This window comes from Oryzias latipes, chromosome 5, assembly GCF_053564925.1.
Source record: "Oryzias latipes strain Hd-rR chromosome 5, Olatipes_Hd-rR_3.1".
NCBI classification, from domain to species: Eukaryota; Metazoa; Chordata; class Actinopteri; order Beloniformes; family Adrianichthyidae; genus Oryzias; species Oryzias latipes.
The window spans coordinates 10337946-10356816 of record NC_136241.1 but is presented as its reverse complement, the minus strand read 5'-3'; the positions used below and the strand labels follow the sequence as shown (position 1 = coordinate 10356816).

The following is an 18871-nucleotide window of genomic DNA, read 5'->3' as shown; positions in this document are numbered from 1 at the left end:
AGACCTTTACTTTGTTTGCAGGAAACCACAGCTACGTTCACTGAACGCCCATCAAGTAAGGTTGCCAAACCCCCCCCCTGCAACACTTTCCGGTCTGCTTTGCTAGCCAGTAAACTTAAATGTGTTAGCGGGAGAAATATGGGCCAGGCTAACTATCTGCAGGTGTTTGGTGTGGTTGCCATGGAGATGAAAAGGATTTGAAACTCTGGAAGTTAGGAAGACCGAACGTCTCCATGTCTTTGCATTCTGTTGCCGTAAATTCCTGTTGTCACTGGAAGGGCCTGAATTCGCTGTTTGATCAAAGAGGGACTTGTGCTTTTAAAAGAAAATCAACATTTTTTAAATATTTTTTTAATTTAAATGTGTCATCCAAAAACTTTAATGCTATACTTTTGGAAATGACTCATCAGTACAGTAAGTAAAATCAAAGTATTAATGTATGGAGAACAAAAAGGTGTTTAAGGAAACATTTTACCTGTTTTTCTTTTTTAATTAACACTGAGTGTCAGGCTCAGGAACTGAAACTGCTACATCATTACATAAACTCTAAACGGCTTTAAGAGTAATAAGACTTTAAGACAGTGCTGCTTCTGTTGTGCTTGAACTCCAGAGAAATTCTGAGGATGTGGGAGGGGAAACTTTATTTTGAAATGTCAACTTCTCAGACTAGAAAAAAAAACACACAGTCACACACATTCATCTGCATGAACATGCAGCCAAAGACATTTTACTGGAAGGGGTTCAGACTATGACCAAAAAAAAAGTTTTTTTTTTGTTTGTTTTTTTAAACACAAGGACAGAGGTTGTGTTTTAACATCCTATCTTTGACCATTCTACTACATACAAATTTTTAAATTCCCTGGCATTCAAGTAAAAAAAAACTTTCAAATTATCATTGTCAACCCCAAATATAGACTTTCAAAAGGTTCTCATGAATAAGGGAGAAGAATGTACAACACAGACTTAGGAAACAATCTTTACTTGATGCTGCAGTTCCTGTTTTTCTGTCAGATGACATTAGTTTTGGTGTATTAACCCAACAGCTCATTATTTAAAACATAATATCGACACCATGCATGTTAATGAGATGAGTAATGATGATATGGATTATTAGCCTTCTCGTGTTATAAACATGTTTTTCAAAGTTCTCTACACTGCAGTTCTTAATGAATAAAAATGATCATCTCCGTGTTTTACATACAGGTAACAGACCAGATGAGGAAGTACAGCCTCCGTTTTCACACTCCGCCTGACTTACCAGTGATATTTATTCACACCACACCAGTGAATTCAGGTTAGCGTCTGCTTGCTCGTTTCCTTCCTCCAAATTCTTGACTCAGTTCAAGGAAACTGCTCCTGCTCTGAGAGCTGACCCGCCTTCAAAAATGAACAACACAGCACAGATGCTGGTTGATGCGTCCTCTCTCCCTGATAGTTTTCACTAAAGAGGCCATGGGGGACTTGTTTGTTCTTCTGCTTCTGCTGAGTGTCCAGACTACCAAGGTAAGCCCTGCAATGCTTGGGTTTTATTATTTGGGACTGTAGTCCCCTCAGTTGACCTTTTTTGCCATGTTCATGTCAAGACTGTATTTGTCAAAAACTCCTGAAATGGAAACTATTTTGGTTTCTAGCGATGACACCACTAAAGGGAAACCTTTTGATTAAATACAACCCCCCTCATAGAAGCTCCTGTTTATAACAATGAGTTTGTGGAAAAGAAAGTTAGAGAAGGGTGAATTGATTGTGTCTAGTGATAAACCACAATATTAATAGTTTATTGGTTATTAGTGTCACATACTGAGCCACATGCTTGTATCATGGATGAGTAAAGTTTTCAGCAGATCTCCAGCCTCAGTGTGCATTTAATTCAAATATGGGGCCAACAAAAGGAAACTTAAAGGAATGTTCTCTGAGATAAACTGCGTTCAATCCCACCAGTGATCAAACATCTACTGTATCATTCCCCCATTTAACATGTGTGTGGTTACACTAACCCTTTTGGACTAAATGCTTTCGGAGCGGTTTCCTGTAATCTGCAAAGAAGCAGTTGCACTCAGCACATTCTGACCTGCCTGTCATTACAGAGATCTGTGGTGAGATAGTTTTCAGTCAAAAGTGCTTCTGATTCCTTTCACCAAACCAATGCAGGTAGTTTTTACTTTGAGGCAAAGCACTGATGCGACCGTGCATTGCCCATAGCTAACATATTTTAAAGAGGAAGGAAATGCAGCGGTGAATGCACCTACGAATTCTACATACTGACTGCGACTTTCTCTGTATCTTCAGTCAGCAGCTATAGGCTTGAATGGAAAAGATGGTCACAGGTGTGGGTGGTTTGGTACTACTTTTAGCCTCCCTTTAGCATATTAAAATATAATTTTGACCTGCTTGTTTTTCCCTTCATTAGCAAATGATTGAATTGTTAATTCTACCACTGTTTCTTGCCATGTGCAGCTTGTAAGAAATATTGTCTGGAGATGGATGCAAAACATATTTTGCATATAACCCCAAGCAGATCTAGTATACCTACATGCTATGATTTATGGGAATTGTTGATAAAAAGACAAAAATGTGTCGTATTCACTTGTTTTTTTGTTTTGTTGTTTTCTTGCCCCCGACTTAAATCAGGCAAACTCACATGAAAGCATTTGCAATGAAAACACAGAGTACCTGAAAGATGGTACTGACTTGTGCTGTAAGAAGTGCCAACCTGGTAAGAGCTCTTTTTCAATGATCCTTTACACAAATTCTCTCACTTATATCTGATAAATGTTTGGGGAGAAGGTGTGAAAATGAGAATATTTTTTCAAATCATAACCATTACAATACTTATAAATTGTGATCAGTCACATTAGCTTTGTTCTTAATTATATTTTTCACTTTATGTATCATTTTAAGCACAAAACAGTTATCATGGATCTCTTACCGCAAGTCATTTTTGTCAATGACACAAAATAGAAAACCACAACAACTTTCTTGGTCTGTTGTTTAAAACGTACAAAGGCCATAATTTCAACCCTGACTTATCATTTGAACTCATAGCTTTTATTCTGTATTTGATGCCTCACACAATTGTTATTATTCTGTTTATTCACACTGTGCATCTGTATAAAACCGCTTGTACTCCAAAGCCCCTCTGGTAAGGATAGCACCAGAGAGGCATTATATTAGGGCATTTGAACTACTTCCCCAAGTCCAATGCTAGCATACAGCACATCAAAATGACAGGAAAAAAACCCAGCCTTAAGGTTGTTAAATGCATTTCCAGCCATTCAAAATGATATTGAAATTTCAAGCACTAATTCTTATAATGTGAAAATACAGCAAAAACAGCCCAAGCGTGCTTTAGTTCTTCTTTTACATTCCACAATATCAAGCTAGTAAACCAAACATGGTCCAATTGTAAAGACAAGGACAAAATATACCAGCACCATTTCAAGTTAAGGTAAATAAAGTACCTTTAAAAAAATGCCTGTTATTATCTGCACGTATTTACATGTGACCAAGCACAAAAGTGATGTAAAACATGGAGCCAATAGGCACACTTCTGCATTGCTTCTAAGTATTTTAAGTGTGTCCAAGGCTAAATTCTGTTGTCCCTTATTTTAAGGGGTAATTGTAAAAACTGGAATGGTTACCAACTGGCACGGTGAAATATTAATATAAGTGTGACTGTATAAACCCATTACCCACAGTTACTTTACTTACGTGTATCCAAAGCTGAAAGGGGGATGTTTTTACATATTTTAGCCTAGGCCTCCAGACACAATTCCCGAGCAAAATAAGTGTGGCTGAGGACAGAATTCAGCATTAGTCCACCTGTATTGCTGCATTCAAAATTGCAGCCAAGAAAAAAATTCAGTACTGGCGGCACGTATTTAAGGAAATAAATTGGAACATGTATGTGGGGGCGCTTCATAAAATGACTTTTAAACAGAGTTCTGTACAGCAAAATATGTGAACAATTATCCCAAAACGCAGGAACAACCTCAGTTAATAGGCTGTTTTTTGTCATCAAAACAGTAGATGACTGAATACCTCAAAGCAACTGTTGCAAAAAGCATTTTAGTTAACAATGCAAATTCTAAAAAAAAAAAAACTTTTTCATCCTGTAAATTTTTCCTCCTGTAAATATTTACAAAAATAAAATATCTTTGCTATGTCTGTTAACTTGAATGCTGACAATTTGGCTATCATTAAGAGTGCCATGGATGGAGAATAATTACTTTTTAAAATTAAATTATATGAAAAAACATTTTAACCACAAAGCAAACCCTCATAAATGTGGGTCAAATCTGACACAGGGTGCAATTTGGGTCAAATGACATCATTTCTCATTTTACCTATTGTTCATAAGTAAAAATCCTTTTTTTTTAACCAAACCATGCAGTTACAACAAAATTTAAAAAAAAACAGAGCTACCACAGCAAAAAACACATTTGACGTAACCCTTGTGCTATCCTAGGCACTTTAACATTGGGAGTTGGGTCATCTAGACCCACTAGACAGTGCTCTGAACCTTTTTTCTTCAATGATTTGTGATCTTCACTGGTGTCCATGGATTACATGAAATCTTTCCACCTTTATCCACCTTTGTCATGTTAAGAATAATACGTCAAAGTAAGGGTGGGGTCATCTAAGATAGCACAAGGGTTAAACTGAGGGCATAGCACACAAATAGTCTGACCTGCACATTTTCAGAGACCTCTGTAGAGGATTTGATGATCCACTACAGAGCTGATATACTGTAAGATTCTGTTTTTAGGTTTTGTCTGTTTTGCCACATGTAACCAAAACATACTTGTAAATAAAATATTAAGAACTGTGCATAGTTTACTTATTTAGCCACTTCCTCTTGATTTGAGCACTCCTGAGTCTTTATCACACTTACTGTTTCCTTGGAAGACTTTATTTTTTAAGTTATTTAAATGCTCTGGGCCATTTTGGTTTAAACAATGGGTGATACTCTCAAGTTGATAAATGAACAAAAAATAAGACTTGTTTAAAAATCACAACTGTTTTTTTTATCAACTAAATCATTTATTTTTGTTCAATTATTTCCAAATCTTACGTTTGTCCAGTTTCATTTTGAATGTCATATTTCTACATTTAAAATTAGTACTTGTTGTTACTGTTATCCTTTACATCTTTATCCAGACATTGTGGGGCGATAAGTTTTTAATCAGCCACCAATTGTGCAAGGTCTCCCTCTTAAAAAGATGTGAGAAGCCTACAATTTCCATTTCAGGTTTACCTCAACTATGAGCAACAAAATGAGAGAAAAAAGTCCAGAAAATCACATTGTCTGATTTTTAAAGAATTAATTTGCAAATTATGGTGGAAAATAAGTATTTGGTCTCCTACAAGCAAGCAAGATTTTTGTTTCTCACTGATCTGGGAAACAGATCACTGATCTGGGAAACAGATCAGTGGATCCAAGGTCCTGGAGTGGCCTAGCCAGTCTCCAGATCTCAACCCCATAGAAAATCTGTGGAGATAGAGGAAAGTCTGCCCAGTGACAGCCCCAAAACATCACTGCTCTAGAGGAGATCTGCATGGAGGACTGGGCCAAAATCCCAGCAACTGTTTGCCAACAAAGGGTGTTTAACAAAGTAGTGTGTTAAAGTTTTGTTATTGACCAAATTATTATTTTCCACCATAATTTACAAATACATTCTTTGAAAAATCAGACAGTGTGATTTTCTGGATTTCTTTTTCTCATTTTGTCTCTAATAGTGGAGGTATACCTATGATGAAAACTACAGGTCTGTCTCATCTTTTTAAGAGGGAGAATTTGCACAATTGGTGGATGACTAAATATTTGTTTGCCTCCCTGTATGTTTATTGGGCAAAAGAACACTGATTTTTTGCAGTCTTTCACATTTTAAATCTATGTCTAAAGCTTTTGTCTAAAAAAACAAAAATGTTTTCAGGTTTGAACAAGAGCATAACTAGTATCTTGATGGATGTTTTTTGTTTTAACGCACCTCCAATGCAGTGATTATCTTGAAATAGCGTAACATGGTCATAAAAAGTGTTGTCTTTTTATAAAATGCCATACAAAGCTAGTAGTTAAGATATGAAAAAAATGGATTTTGTGACTGTGTGTATTTGTGTATCTGTGTATTAACTGAGTGCATGCTGTTACAGGTTATCATTTAGGAGAGCACTGCTCAGAAAACAAAGAGACTGTGTGTGAACCATGCAAATCAAACACATATTTGGAGAACTGGAATTATGCTCAAAATTGTTTCTCCTGCAAAATATGCAATCCAAGTCAGTAAAGATACTTTAAGTCTATATTATTTATTTATTTTTAATCTACCCATCAACTCTCTTTGCAAATGCTGTCTAAGCTGTTGTTTTGTATTCCTTCAGGAAAATTACTTCGGTACGAGCAGAACTGTACATTGACCAAAAATGCAGTGTGTGTTTGTGAACCTGAGACGTTCTGCGCCATTCTTCTTAAACCAGAGTGTTCTGCTTGTAAGAGGTATAGAAAATGTCCTCCAGGCCAAGGAGTTTCTGTGCAAGGTAAAGACTGCTGCACTCACTGTTCACGTGCTCATCTACCATTAAGATTCCTTCTGAATTGTAATGTGCAAGAATTAGCTGTTTTTCTTTAACTACGCAGGTTTTTTGTGTTTCACATTTTTTTATTATTATTGCTGCCTGTTGTACATTCCAATCTGCATGCACACAATGGGGTACACATCGAAAAGATCAGGTGGCGTGCCAAGAGAGTGCACAGGGCTGTTTTCTTGTGGCCTCCAATTGATACTTTCACCCATTTTGGAGTTACCAGGAGTCTATTTTAACAGTTAGAACAGTAGAAAATGTTTTAAAGATAGCCCATTTAGGACAACAAAATAAAAGAATACAAAATATGGGTATCAAATTTGCTTTTTTTTCTATACATCTTTCACATTTGAGGTTACTGGTAATTTTCTGGAGTAATTGTGGCTAATTTTGATTTTTTTTAAAACGTACCTTAGATGAATGTACTATCTTAAGAATTTTGACTACATTTTTCTCACCAGTGGTTATCTGAAGATCATGCTTCCATGCAGTTTTAACCCCCTTCAGTAGATTCTATAGTTAGTTTAAATACTGTATGTATTTATAAATTAAATGAAACATGCTTTGTTAACCTAAAAAGTGTAATTTCTACAATTTAAACACCACAAAATAGTCCTTCTCTATTCAATGGATTAATGTTTCAATATTCATGTCTTTTTTCATTACAGATGTAATTAAATTCCTAATTGTCACACCATGTTTTTTTTCTATTCTGTTCCTTTTTTATATTTAATAAAAGTTTGTATTTCATCTGTTAGGCACACCTTCTTCAGATGTCAAATGTCAGAAATGCCCCAATGGAACATTTTCTAGCATTTCCTCCAACAGTGAGAAGTGCAAGCCACACACAGAGTAAGTAAAAGAGCGCTGCTGTACATTTGCGTGGTGCTGCCTCAAGACCTCCAATTTCTGACCTCCTTCTGTTTTCCTCTTAGCTGTAAAGGGAGGGCTCTTGTCAAAAAAGGTGATGCAATCTCTGATAATATATGTGAAGATGAAGCTCCAAAACCCCTAAAGCGAGCTACACCAAGGGCCCCAGTTGTGATTGTCCTCACAAGTACAGAAGCAAACAATCCAGGAACAACAATAGACTTTACAACGACTCGTGGAGTAAAAGGTTTCACCCAGACTTCCAACACTTTTGTTTCATTCGAATCATCTTCTTCAACAAAAAGTCCCCATACAACAAAGCAACCTGACATAAAACCAGGTAACACCAACGGGGTTAAGTTTCAAACGATAGCCAATATCTCAAATTCTTTTCTGGGCTTCATGTTGGATGTGTTTATCTCTCTTTCAGTTGTAATTGCCAGCAGTGTCGTTGGAATCTTTTTCCTTCTCCTGACTTTTGTGTCCCTTCTCTTCTTTTACAAACGACGGAGGACAGGTAAAAACAAAGCTCTCATCGGTCAAGCTCCATAATTGTTTTGCTGACATTTGAAGTTTAGGGGAGGATAAAAAAAGATTGATCTTTCTCTTGTAATGGTCAGTGAATTCCACTTCCTTACTTGAAACTTCTCCATGTCTTGTTTTTGCAGATTCTGCAAAGTTGCATCCTAAAGTAGATGCTAACGGAAACTGCGAGAACGGCGGCAAAGTAGGTCGTCTTTTCTTCCTGATACTTTAATAATTTTTATCCAACTTTATTGTAATCTGTTGAAAAAAGAAGCCCAAACCCTCTGTCTTTGAACATTTTCAGTGTTCAGGTATTGGTGAATATTTACATTCACAGTCATTACTTTAAATTAAATAAAGTGGACTACATTGTGTTGAACATAGTTCTATTTATTGTCCTTTTCATTTGCTTCTACAAAGAAGAAGAGACAAAAAAATACTGACTGTTTACGCTTTATTTGGTTTCACACTCAGTAATAGTTTTTCTCATCATTTAGCACACAAAGCCAAATCATGTCAAAACAATAATGTGATAGAATAGAGTGTGAGCATCTAGAGATTTTTAAAGGTTTTCGCTTAAATGTTAAAGACCCACTCCAAGGAAAATTAGGTTTTTGGTGTTTGTAACATGTTCTTGTGGCATTTTTCTCATGATGGAGTGAAAAAATATAAAGACAATTAAGGTTAAAATTGGGGTTTTAGCATTTTGTTCAATTTATTCAAATTGTTGTGAATCAGGTGCAAACAAACGCTGTTTAAAAAAGCTTGTAGTTTAAAACTACAAGCTTCCTGCTCTGCTCCATTCTGATGCATCCATCTGCAGATCACTAGATCTATGGATGTTTTTGTTTTCCTCATTAGAGCTGTGAGCCAGCAGGAGAGCATGTAAACAAAGGGATGATGGGACATGAGTGCAGGCTTACTCACTGACAACAACTCAGGGGGCAATTTCCTGTGGACTCCTGCCGCTCTGCAGAAACTATGTCCTAGAAAAAGACACAGGCTTTAAAAAAAAAAGTAAAAATAAAGCAACATAATCATAATTAAAAGACCAATTGATCAAAAGCTGATCACATAGGGACTTTAAGGAACTTTACTTTGAGATTTAATAAGTTTCACCACCATATTCCTTGAAGTTTTTCCACTGAATGTATGGACACTGTTAAAAAGAATTGTTTCTTTGATCATGGATGTGTCATTGACATCTAAAAAAAAGTTTCATTTTCAAAGACATTTCAGAAAGTTTTTAAAAAGTAAATTAGCTATTGCTAAAAAGATCAACTGGATAGTCATGTTTTACCGTAACTACAGCTGAACTCTGGAATTACTCCCACAATGTATTGAGAACATAGTTTGCAGTTGAATGCAAACAGATGAACAGAACTATGATAGCATAAAAAGCCTAATATGACATTTTCTATTTCTCACACCTACAGATTGTTCAGAGACATGAGGTGGAACGTCAGAAGATGGGTTTGACCTCTGAGCAACAGTGTCTTCTGGGCAAAAGTGAAGCTGGCAGTGAAGAAAGTCAATGCAGCAACAGTTCTGATACCTCAACAAAACCAGACAATTTCATCAGTAATGAGCCCAGCACTCTACTCTCCAAGTCAGACTTCAACAATCCCATCTTTGCTTTGTCAGAGCCCATGACTTTACTGTCTAACCCTGAGGCGGTCACCCCCCAGCCCAGCATCCCAGCACAGCCCTCCTCTCAGCCCACCAGCCCTCAAATCATTAGTCCAGTGACTGACCGCCCCCATGTTAATGTAAACATTACTGTGCACATAGGAAATGGATCCTATCAGACTGTCAATCCGATTGACACAAGGCAAGCAGAGTGCCAGCTTCCCTTTGAAGAGGAAGATTGGTCTGTCAGTACCCCAAAGCAAGAGGAAGGCGAGCAGACGTGTGAATCTGTCCCGGAGAGTGGCGCTAACAGTACTTACTATATCCCTAAACAATTTGCAACATGTAAACAGGCTGAGTAGACAAAGACATGTATTTAAATTGTTGGAGTTGGGAATTTCTCTTCAGTATTTGTTGCTGCTAAAGGACTAAAAGTCCTCCTGTGTTTAGTTTCAAAAGCATTCCTGTTAATTTGTAAATAATTGGATGTAAATAAAATGTGAATACTGTCTTTTGATGCAGTTGAATGCAATTAATGGGAAATTAAAGGGGAACTAATCATCTTTATGACCCTTAAAACATCAAAAGTCTAGATGCTATGATACCATGTACTAAACGCCGTTAAACTTTAAGTGCACATTTGAAATGTCAATCAGATTTCTCGGGGACTTTTGGGAATGTTAGAAGTGAGATAAATTCACAGTAAACAGGGGACCTTTCTTTGTCTATATACAAAAAAGAAAAAAAAGCCCAAGGGAAACTTTTTGAGTCGCTTTACTCCTCCTCTTATTTGCTATGCAATAGTGCTCAAACATGAACTGCGACAAGAACTTGTTGAATTCCCCTCTTTAATTCAGAAGAGCCAAAAATGTGTGTGTGCTCCTCAGTGTCTTCACTTCAATCGCACTGAACAGCATTTTAGGGAGATGCTGACCTCTGGCGGGAACATAGAAGAACTGCAGGTCTCCCTCGAACACGTGATACATTTAGGAAAAAAATACACTTGACTGTACTGGCAGTCTAAGTGCATTTTCTAATTAGAATAAATTATTCGTTTAACTTTTTGATGGAAATGTTCTACGTTTGCATGTGTTTCTTCGCATTTAGAATCAGCGACAAAACAAGCAAAGGAGAACTCTGAGCCATTCCATTCTTGAAGAAAAATAGGGGGATGTTTTTGTGTTTGCCGTTACCTTTTAAATGCTTTTCATCATCCTAACGATGCTTTTAAATATAAAAATCCAAATCAATTACATGTAATTCAATTTAGTGAGACAATAAAAAAAGAAAAGTTATCTAATTGGGAAAAGTGCCCCCAATGAAATCCCCCCATCGATCTTCAGAGTTGGTTGGGTCTGTTGCCGCTGTGTGTTGCTCTTGATGAAAAGACACTTGAGTTGGAGCGTCTGTGTAGCAGCGGTCAGCGTGGTGAGTGATCGCTTTTTTACCTCTTTATTATTTGTCACAGACAAGACCTGGGCTATTAAGAAGCCTCGCAGCAATATTGTGCTTCGAACTTTGTGTTACTGCCGTGAAATGTTGCTGCTTAGTTAGTGTTACGCCTCTCTCCTGTGCTCCACCTGAATCAGCCCTCCTGCCACACAGTCAGTCGGTGGTTGGGAAAAAGCCTCAGAGCTGCTCTGTCTGTGTTTACATTTTTTTTAGCTTAAAAGCAAATAGGATCAGACATAGATCAGCTGATGATACGTGATCATTGTAAGTCTTTGATTGAAATTTTAAACCCTCAACAGTCAAAGGAAGCCCTCTCAATCAGGAAATTTAAAGGAAGCCTCCTTTAAAGAGACAGAGGTCGCGAGGCACTTACCTTTTGTCCTGTAACCCCACTGTTTAGTGTTAAAGTTTTCCTATCTTATTTAAGAAAACATAATTGGTATTTTTATTTCTACTGCCAATTGTCTCCGGGTATTTAAATTGAAAAATGGAAAGCTAACAAAGTGAAACTAAATGGGGTTTCTTGTATAAAAACCAACTTTAAAGACCCCCCCCCCCCCAACCAAAATTGTGTTTTTAGTGCTCCTAGTTAACATGTTCTTGTGGCATTTTTCAATCAATATATCAATAAAATTCAGCTTTAAAATGCATTTTTATTTTATTTTAGTATTTCTTTAATCAAATCTTTGTAGATCAGGAGGGACAAAAATACGAAACTTGAAAAAGGTTAGAGGTCGGTAAGCCACAAGCTCCCTGCTCCGCTCCATTCCGATGCGTTCACTTGTCTTTGTTTTTCTGAGCTGGCCTCAGCCATACGGTTGGATAGCTCCATTTTTAGTGCAACGATAATGTTAGGTTGGGGTTGGAAGGGGCTAAAAGCTAGTGGGAGAGCATGTGAACAGATGGATGATGGGAAATGGGGGCAGGCTTACTCTGCACCAGTAATCTTGCCCACATTTTCGAATGAACTACTTCTGCTCTGTAGAAACTATGTCCTAGAAAACGACAGTTAAAAAAAAAATGTTGACTAAAAACAGCATAATCATAATTCAAATAGCACTAGGAAGACTTTTACAATAGATCAAAATATGATTGGAGTGGGACTTTAAGGTATAAGGGAAAGAATTATAAAAAAAAATCACTCTAGGATAATTGTGCTATTTTAGACTGGAGATTATTTATGTCAACATTTTCAATACTATATTGTGTATTAATTGGTACAGATAGCTTTATGTTATGTTTTTGCATTACTGCTATCTCTTATAGGTAAAGCACCTGTCACTTCTTTTGCTAACAGTTTTATTAGAATAAAAAAATAAAGCACTGCAAGACTGATGCTTCTCCTAGTTATTATTTTTCTGTTGTTAAGATGAAAACTGTAAGCTGAAACCAAGCTATGACACATCTCAAGGGGTTCTGAGCGAAAATATTAATTGTTTCTTTTTATTTGACAAATATCGTCAACACATTAATCTGCTGCTTTTACAGGTTATTAATGTTAAATGTGGTATTCATAGATTAAAAATGTTCCTCTGTTTTTCCAATTATCACAACGGCACAGACACCTGAGGCGCTCGTCACTTCACACCTTCATGGCATCAGACCAACCGTCTTGAAGATAAATCCACGTCTGCGCAGCTCGGTCTCTGCGATTTCAAATGGCTAGTTGCCTGAAGGACGAGCTGCTCTGTTCTATCTGCCTCAGCATCTACCAGGATCCCGTCAGCTTCGGTTGCGAGCACTACTTCTGCAGGAAGTGCATCACGGAGCACTGGAGCCGCCAGGAGCCGCACGGAGCACGGGATTGCCCCGAGTGCAGAAGGACTTTCGCCGATCCGCTTCTTTCGCCCAGCCTCAAGTTGTCCAATATTGTCGAGCGCTATTCCGCCTTCCCTCTTGATGCCATTCTGAATGCTCAGAGGAGCAATTACCCCTGCAAGGACCACGAGAAGGTCAAGCTCTTCTGCCTGACTGACAAAAACCTGGTGTGCTTCTTCTGTGACGAGCCCGCGTTGCACGAGCAGCACCAAGTGACCACCATTGACGAGGCCTACGAGGAGATCCAGGTCAGTACTTGCCCTCTGACAGCTCATTGCTAACATAAGCATAACATTTTGTCTAAAAACAATATATATCTATATTGCACAAGGTACTTTACAATGTTTTTATTAAATGGGCTGCATGGTGTCGGTGGTTGGCGCTCTTGCCTCACAGCAAGAAGACCTCCAGTTCAAGTCCTAACTGGGGGGGGGGACCTGAACCGGAACATCAATGGGGGACCTTTCTGTGTGGAGTTTACATGTTCTTCCCGTGCATGCAGGGGTTTTCTCCGGGGACGCTGGCTTCTTCCCACCGTCCAAAAACATGCTTCGTAGGTTAATTGGTTACTCTAAATTAACCCTAGGTGTGAATATGTGTGTGATTTGTGGACCTGTGACAGACTGGTGACCTGTCCAGGATGACCCCTGCCTTCGCCCACGGGTGGCCGGGATGGGCCCAGGCAGCCACGTGACCCCGAAAGGGACAAAACGGGTTTAGAAGATGAATGAATGAATACTTTAAAACATCTTTTATATATATATATTAAAAAAAACCTCAAGGCTAAACTGGTTTTACCAGTAGTCGTCTTCAGTCCACTGTCCCAAGCTCATAATGAGATTCATGTTTGATCAGCTGTCCCTGGGCTTGTTTCTGTTTTGAAACTTAACCCAAATGGTTTCAATTACATGTGTATCAGAGTACATTTGGAAACTTTGGTCTAAAGTATTCTGTAAATAAAAACAAAAAACAAAAACATTTTATTAGTATTTTCCTGACTTTGATAACTATAATTAGTATTTGTGAGACTTTTCTATTATGTCTTTGTCTGGACTTGATGTAATGCTGTTGTTTCAATCAGGTGGTTGCATGAAAAATAGTGATTATATCACCTATTTACTGCTTCATCCCAATGAGTGCATTTTCCATAATGATAATAGATTACAAATGTAATCCTTGATGATATTTGAGGATTGTTGATGGGGTTTAAAAAAAGCCAACAGGAACAACAGAATCATGGAAACCTCTTCGTTCTTTCTTCACACATTTGTGTCATCTTTTCAGAAAGTTCAAACAGATCAAGTTTCCTTTTTATTTATGGGAGTAGAGCTTTTCTTTTGAAAGTTAATTAAATTTTAATGTACTTATAGTCAGTGTTTGCCAAAATAAGGGTGGGGAAAATCCCCATTTCCTCTATGATTCATTCTGTTGAAATCCAGGTTCCTGACAGTAATTGGCAGTCATTGTGAGGATAGGAATTTTTCCGTAGAACTATAAATGATCCACAGCCATATATATATATATATATATATAATTACAGCTGATGCCAGAATTTACATACAGCAGGTAAAAACACACACTGACTTTGACATACACACAGCAGAAAGTCTGTCATATTTTCCAGATGCAGAGCAACGGTTCAGCTTATCTGTCACAGATTTAATAATTCTTTTCCCACAGCGCAGAAATCCAATAATTGTAAAACAAAGCTCTTAATCTTTTTTTTTTGTGCTTCCTCATTTAGCAGCACAAACCAGTTTAATGTTTTTGTAGTTCATGTTTGCTGTTCCTAAAGCAGAGTTTGGTTTCATGTTTTCTTCATGGTTTTCAAAAGTTCTGATATAATTTTAGTACTTTGATTAAGAACTGTGTAGAAAAGATGCACAAGTGCCACACGTCCTGAATGAATTATATCTGTGTGTTTCGGTGCATATTTCGTGGCAGAGTGATCCAGGGTTTCTGATGCCGTGGTTGTCTGCAGCTCACTGGTTGGAGAAACCAACCAACTGATTGATCAGAGGTTCAATTCTCGATCTTTTCAGTCAGCTGTGTTCTTGTCAGAATCCTCTAATTGCTTTCAGATAAAAGCATCTGTTGAATGTAAATGTCACCTCCTTATCTATATATTTGTTGGATCAGAGATGCACGTTCTGCACCGGTTCTTGAAGTCAGCAAGCTGACTGGCTGATTTATAGCCTCCGAACTGAAAGAGAAGCAAACTAGGGGAATAATAAACACCTTGTCATGGAATTTTCCACTTGGAACAGGCAAAGCAAAGAAGGCAAACGGGAACTCAGTCTGGAATTGTTGAAAGGATTATGCTGTTTCTCCCAACTTGTCCTACATTTACTTCAGAGCGATGCAGGGATTCTCTGGAAACCAAGAAACCCCTTTTTGTTTTTCTCACCACCTGTTGGAGTGCTCCATGAAATTCATCAAATCAATTCAAGTGGAAACTCTTTCAACCTACACATTAGAGATTTGGGTTTTGAGCAGCTAAAATGTTGTGTGTATTGGAAAGACTCCTTAAGTGAAGCAGCTTAATTTTATTCAAGCATTTACTCAATACTTTCAAATAAAGAACATACATCAGTAAAAATGATTGGAAGAAGCCAGTTGTTAGGCAGGTTTATCTGTTTATAGCTTGGTGCTGCCGTTTGGAGATTTTGGAAGATTTTAGTTCTTCATGGATGCAGCTCAAAACCCACAAAGCCCTGCTGTTCATTCCACATGAATCCATTGCAGAAGTGTTCCCAATGGTCTTTTAATTATGATTATGCCGTTTTCCCCCTGCTAGCGTACGGCCCCTCACACCCACAACTTAACATTACCGGTGCAACAAAACGGTGGGCAGTTTTTGGAGCTAAGCAGCTGTACAGTTTAAATCCAAACGCCACCTTAGACGAGGAAAATGAAGAAGTCTGTGGATCTATTTGTCTACAAGTGTCCACTTGTGGCTCGCTCAGTGTATTTTCTACGTCACATACAATCTCTTTTTAAGCAGCATTTTTTGTCGGCTCCTGATTCACAATGATTTAAATAAAGAAATTCTCAGAAATGCAATTTTGAAGCGAATCTTTATATAATTCCTCCATCAGGAAAACACAAAAAAACATATTTTTCCTTGGAGTGATTCTTTAAATGGGCCTCTAAGAGGATAAACATGCTTTCTAGTATTATAAGATTCTTATTCTTTTTTTACAACAAAGAAGAAATCTGCAAATCTTAAACGTCTGTGAACATACTAATTAGTATCGTTTAATATTACTTCATTGTAAGATTGTAATCTAGCTCTTTGGATTTGTTGCTAATATCAGTTTCACATATTGTGTAGTCTGGTCTGGCCATGAAAAGATACACCTAACTTGGCTTCTATCTTCTCATGTGTAATGTGCAGCCACAATGTGTTAGACTTTTACAAAAATGAGCCTTCATAGCTTCTTGTCTTGCAGGAATAAATGGAAAGTAGATAATAGGGTTATCCCGATCTGATCATGTGATCGCAGATCGGGCATGATCACGTGGTTGCAGACACGATTAAAATCGGATGTTGTCTCCTGATCAGTGTTCAGATATTTATGTTTCGTCACAACTATTAATTTTTACATTCAAATAAAGTCACTTTTTCCCAGATCTGTGGACCAATAACCTGTTTGGTTCCCTTTCAACCATAATAAAATGTTTATTTTCTCATAATTAAAACCAGTTTACTTGAAAAACATTTAATTTCCATTCCTGGATCATTTTAGACTGAATTTTTCTCTTGATTCAATGTCACTGACAGTGCGGCCAGCAGTAATGCAGCCTTGTGCAGTCCTCTTCCGAATGCGGCTCTGTGTGAGAAGCTTGAGAAAGGTCGAAACTGTGAAATCTTGGAGCAGAAGTAATTAGGCTACGTTCACACTGCAGGCTGAAACGACCCAATTCCGAATTTTTTGCCCCTAAGCGGCCCAATTCCGATCTTTTCATGACAGTCTGAGGCTACGTTCACACTGCAGGCTGAAACGACCCAATTCCGAATTTTTTGCCCCTAAGTGGCCCAATTCCGATCTTTTCATGACAGTCTGAATGACACAGATCCGATCTTTTCAAATGCGACCCAGGCCCCGTGGGTTTGCCGGCCTGATTCCGAATTGTAGCCGATCTTTTCAATTGCGACCGCCGTCTGACCGGCCAGGCGACTTGATTCCGAACTGTACGTCATCGACACGCAACAAACGTCATCATTTTGCGTTGAAGTAGGCGGGAACGAGAACGTAAACATCAACCATGGTGGACGATGCTGCTGAGATCAGTCAGTAGAAGGGAAGAGAGGTCACCGATTGGATTAATATTTGGGCTGATCGCTCTTTTCAGGCCAAACTCCAGGGCTCTGATCGCAACTGGGCGGTTTTTGAAAAAAATTCCAGATAAATGGCAGAGCGTGGTGTTGAACCTTTACCGCGATAACTTTTTTTTCTTTCTCCCCTTTGACCGTGCTCAGAAGCGCGGGGGACCCAGGCAATCCCCCTCCTCCTCCTCCCTGTTCTGATCCTTAGATTCTCCAGAACGGGTTAATAAAGAGTCCATAGCATTTATTTTGGGGGAAACCTTCTTTTATTACCGTCCTCCGTAACACACAACATGAATGCGCGCCCACACTGCCCCCCCCCTATTCTCTATCGCGGCACGCGCTTGCACACACGCGGGCGCGCGGCCCCAGCACATACACATTCCTCTTCCACTACAGTGGGTACAGACGATCCCGACTCCAATGCCTTCTTAAAATGAGAAGATTGTAATTGTGCTGCTCCTTTGTGAAAATAAATTTAATATTACAAAAAGAGCTCCGCTTTTGACAACACTGTTGTTGACATCCATTGTTAACGTTGGCTCCGCAAACGAGTGACGTCGTTCACCGTTGAGTATTCTTCTGGCTTCTGCGCATGCGGGTCTCGTTTGGGTCGTGTCACGGTCACACTGGAGATCACAAAAGTTCGGATTTACTTGGAAATGTGAACGGTCTAGCAAACAATTCGGATTTTTTCAAAAAATCCGAATTGAGCATTAAGCCCTGCAGTGTGAACGTAGCCTTAGACCCATCACAAGGAGTTTCTCACCTCTTAGACACCAGTTTGTCCCTCCACTGGGGGGTTCATTCAAGGCGTGTAGAGGGTGTTTTGTATTCTGGCAGGAGCCTTGGACGGTTCCCAGATCCACAGCACTTAAAGAGAATAAGGCCCCGTCGGAAACGACCGTGACCCCTGGTTGAGCTTGGCGCACTGGCCTTTTTGGAAGATTTGTTATCATGTGGTGACCAATATTTTGTGTTAACTTCATTCTGTCCTCTGCTTAACTGGTTTCACCCAACTTCAACGTTTGTTTGTTTTTTAAATCTAGAATCAATCTTAGTTAGTGAGAGATGTGCCAGCAGCCTGGCTTTCTCTTGGCAGAAAGTACTGTGCTTGTGTGTAGAGGTGTTAAAGTAATGCGTCGACAGTGTGCTCCAAGTGACCCTCTCATGTGGTCAGAGGGACTCGGGCCATGCCAGCTTAATTAGACAAGCTATTTAAATGAGTTCTATGTTTTGTTGAGTGGGAAAGTTTGAGAGCCAAAGCGTCACCTCTTTGTTTCAGCTGGAGTGGAATTCAGGTCTTCCTTGAACGGAACTTTATTCTACTTCCTGTGTGTTGCTGGGCGAGTTCATTCTTGACAGATCAGTGGAACTCAGAATTATTTCCCTCCCAGTGGTCAGTTATAAATGAACAGATAAAATCATTGTTCTAGTGCTAGAAATAATACATTGTTTGGTGCGGTATGAGTTGTTGAAAGATAAACCCAACATGCTTGAGAGGCAGTTTCTAGCAGCGCCCCTTCAAGGCCATTGTTTCCCTCTTGTTTAGTCTTAAATTCAGTATCTGGTGTGTTTTGGTTTTTGGGAGTCCTGGTGTTACTGCACTTCAAGTCAGTTATTTTTGATTTCTTTTTAATGGCAGAGATTCATGTCAACGATCTTTTG

The 18871-nt window shown here is 38.6% G+C and overlaps 2 protein-coding genes across 3 annotated transcripts in view; both read left to right on the top strand.

The window, feature by feature from the left end:
- The first annotated feature begins 180 nt into the window (after nucleotides 1–180).
- On the top strand, nucleotides 181–10114 carry tnfrsf1b (tumor necrosis factor receptor superfamily, member 1B). The gene is made up of 11 exons (XM_023954868.2): nucleotides 181–414; nucleotides 1204–1294; nucleotides 1436–1503; nucleotides 2629–2713; nucleotides 6151–6276; nucleotides 6379–6534; nucleotides 7338–7431; nucleotides 7515–7789; nucleotides 7880–7966; nucleotides 8118–8176; nucleotides 9411–10114. Exons 2-11 carry the CDS (start codon nucleotides 1216–1218, stop codon nucleotides 9963–9965), a joined length of 1584 nt encoding a protein of 527 aa, XP_023810636.2. The 5' UTR covers nucleotides 181–414; nucleotides 1204–1215; the 3' UTR covers nucleotides 9966–10114.
- An 812-nt stretch (nucleotides 10115–10926) lies between these two features.
- trim62.1 (tripartite motif containing 62, tandem duplicate 1) overlaps nucleotides 10927–18871 on the top strand; it is a 39102-nt gene continuing 31157 nt past the window's right edge. The window contains exons 1-2 of one of the 2 annotated variants that reach the window (XM_004068635.5): nucleotides 10927–11031; nucleotides 12617–13121. In XM_004068635.5, coding sequence (XP_004068683.1) covers nucleotides 12714–13121 — 408 coding nt within the window. In that variant the 5' untranslated portion in view covers nucleotides 10927–11031; nucleotides 12617–12713. The remainder of the gene's footprint in view (nucleotides 11032–12616; nucleotides 13122–18871) is intronic. The other variant, XM_078947058.1, reaches the window with a different exon arrangement.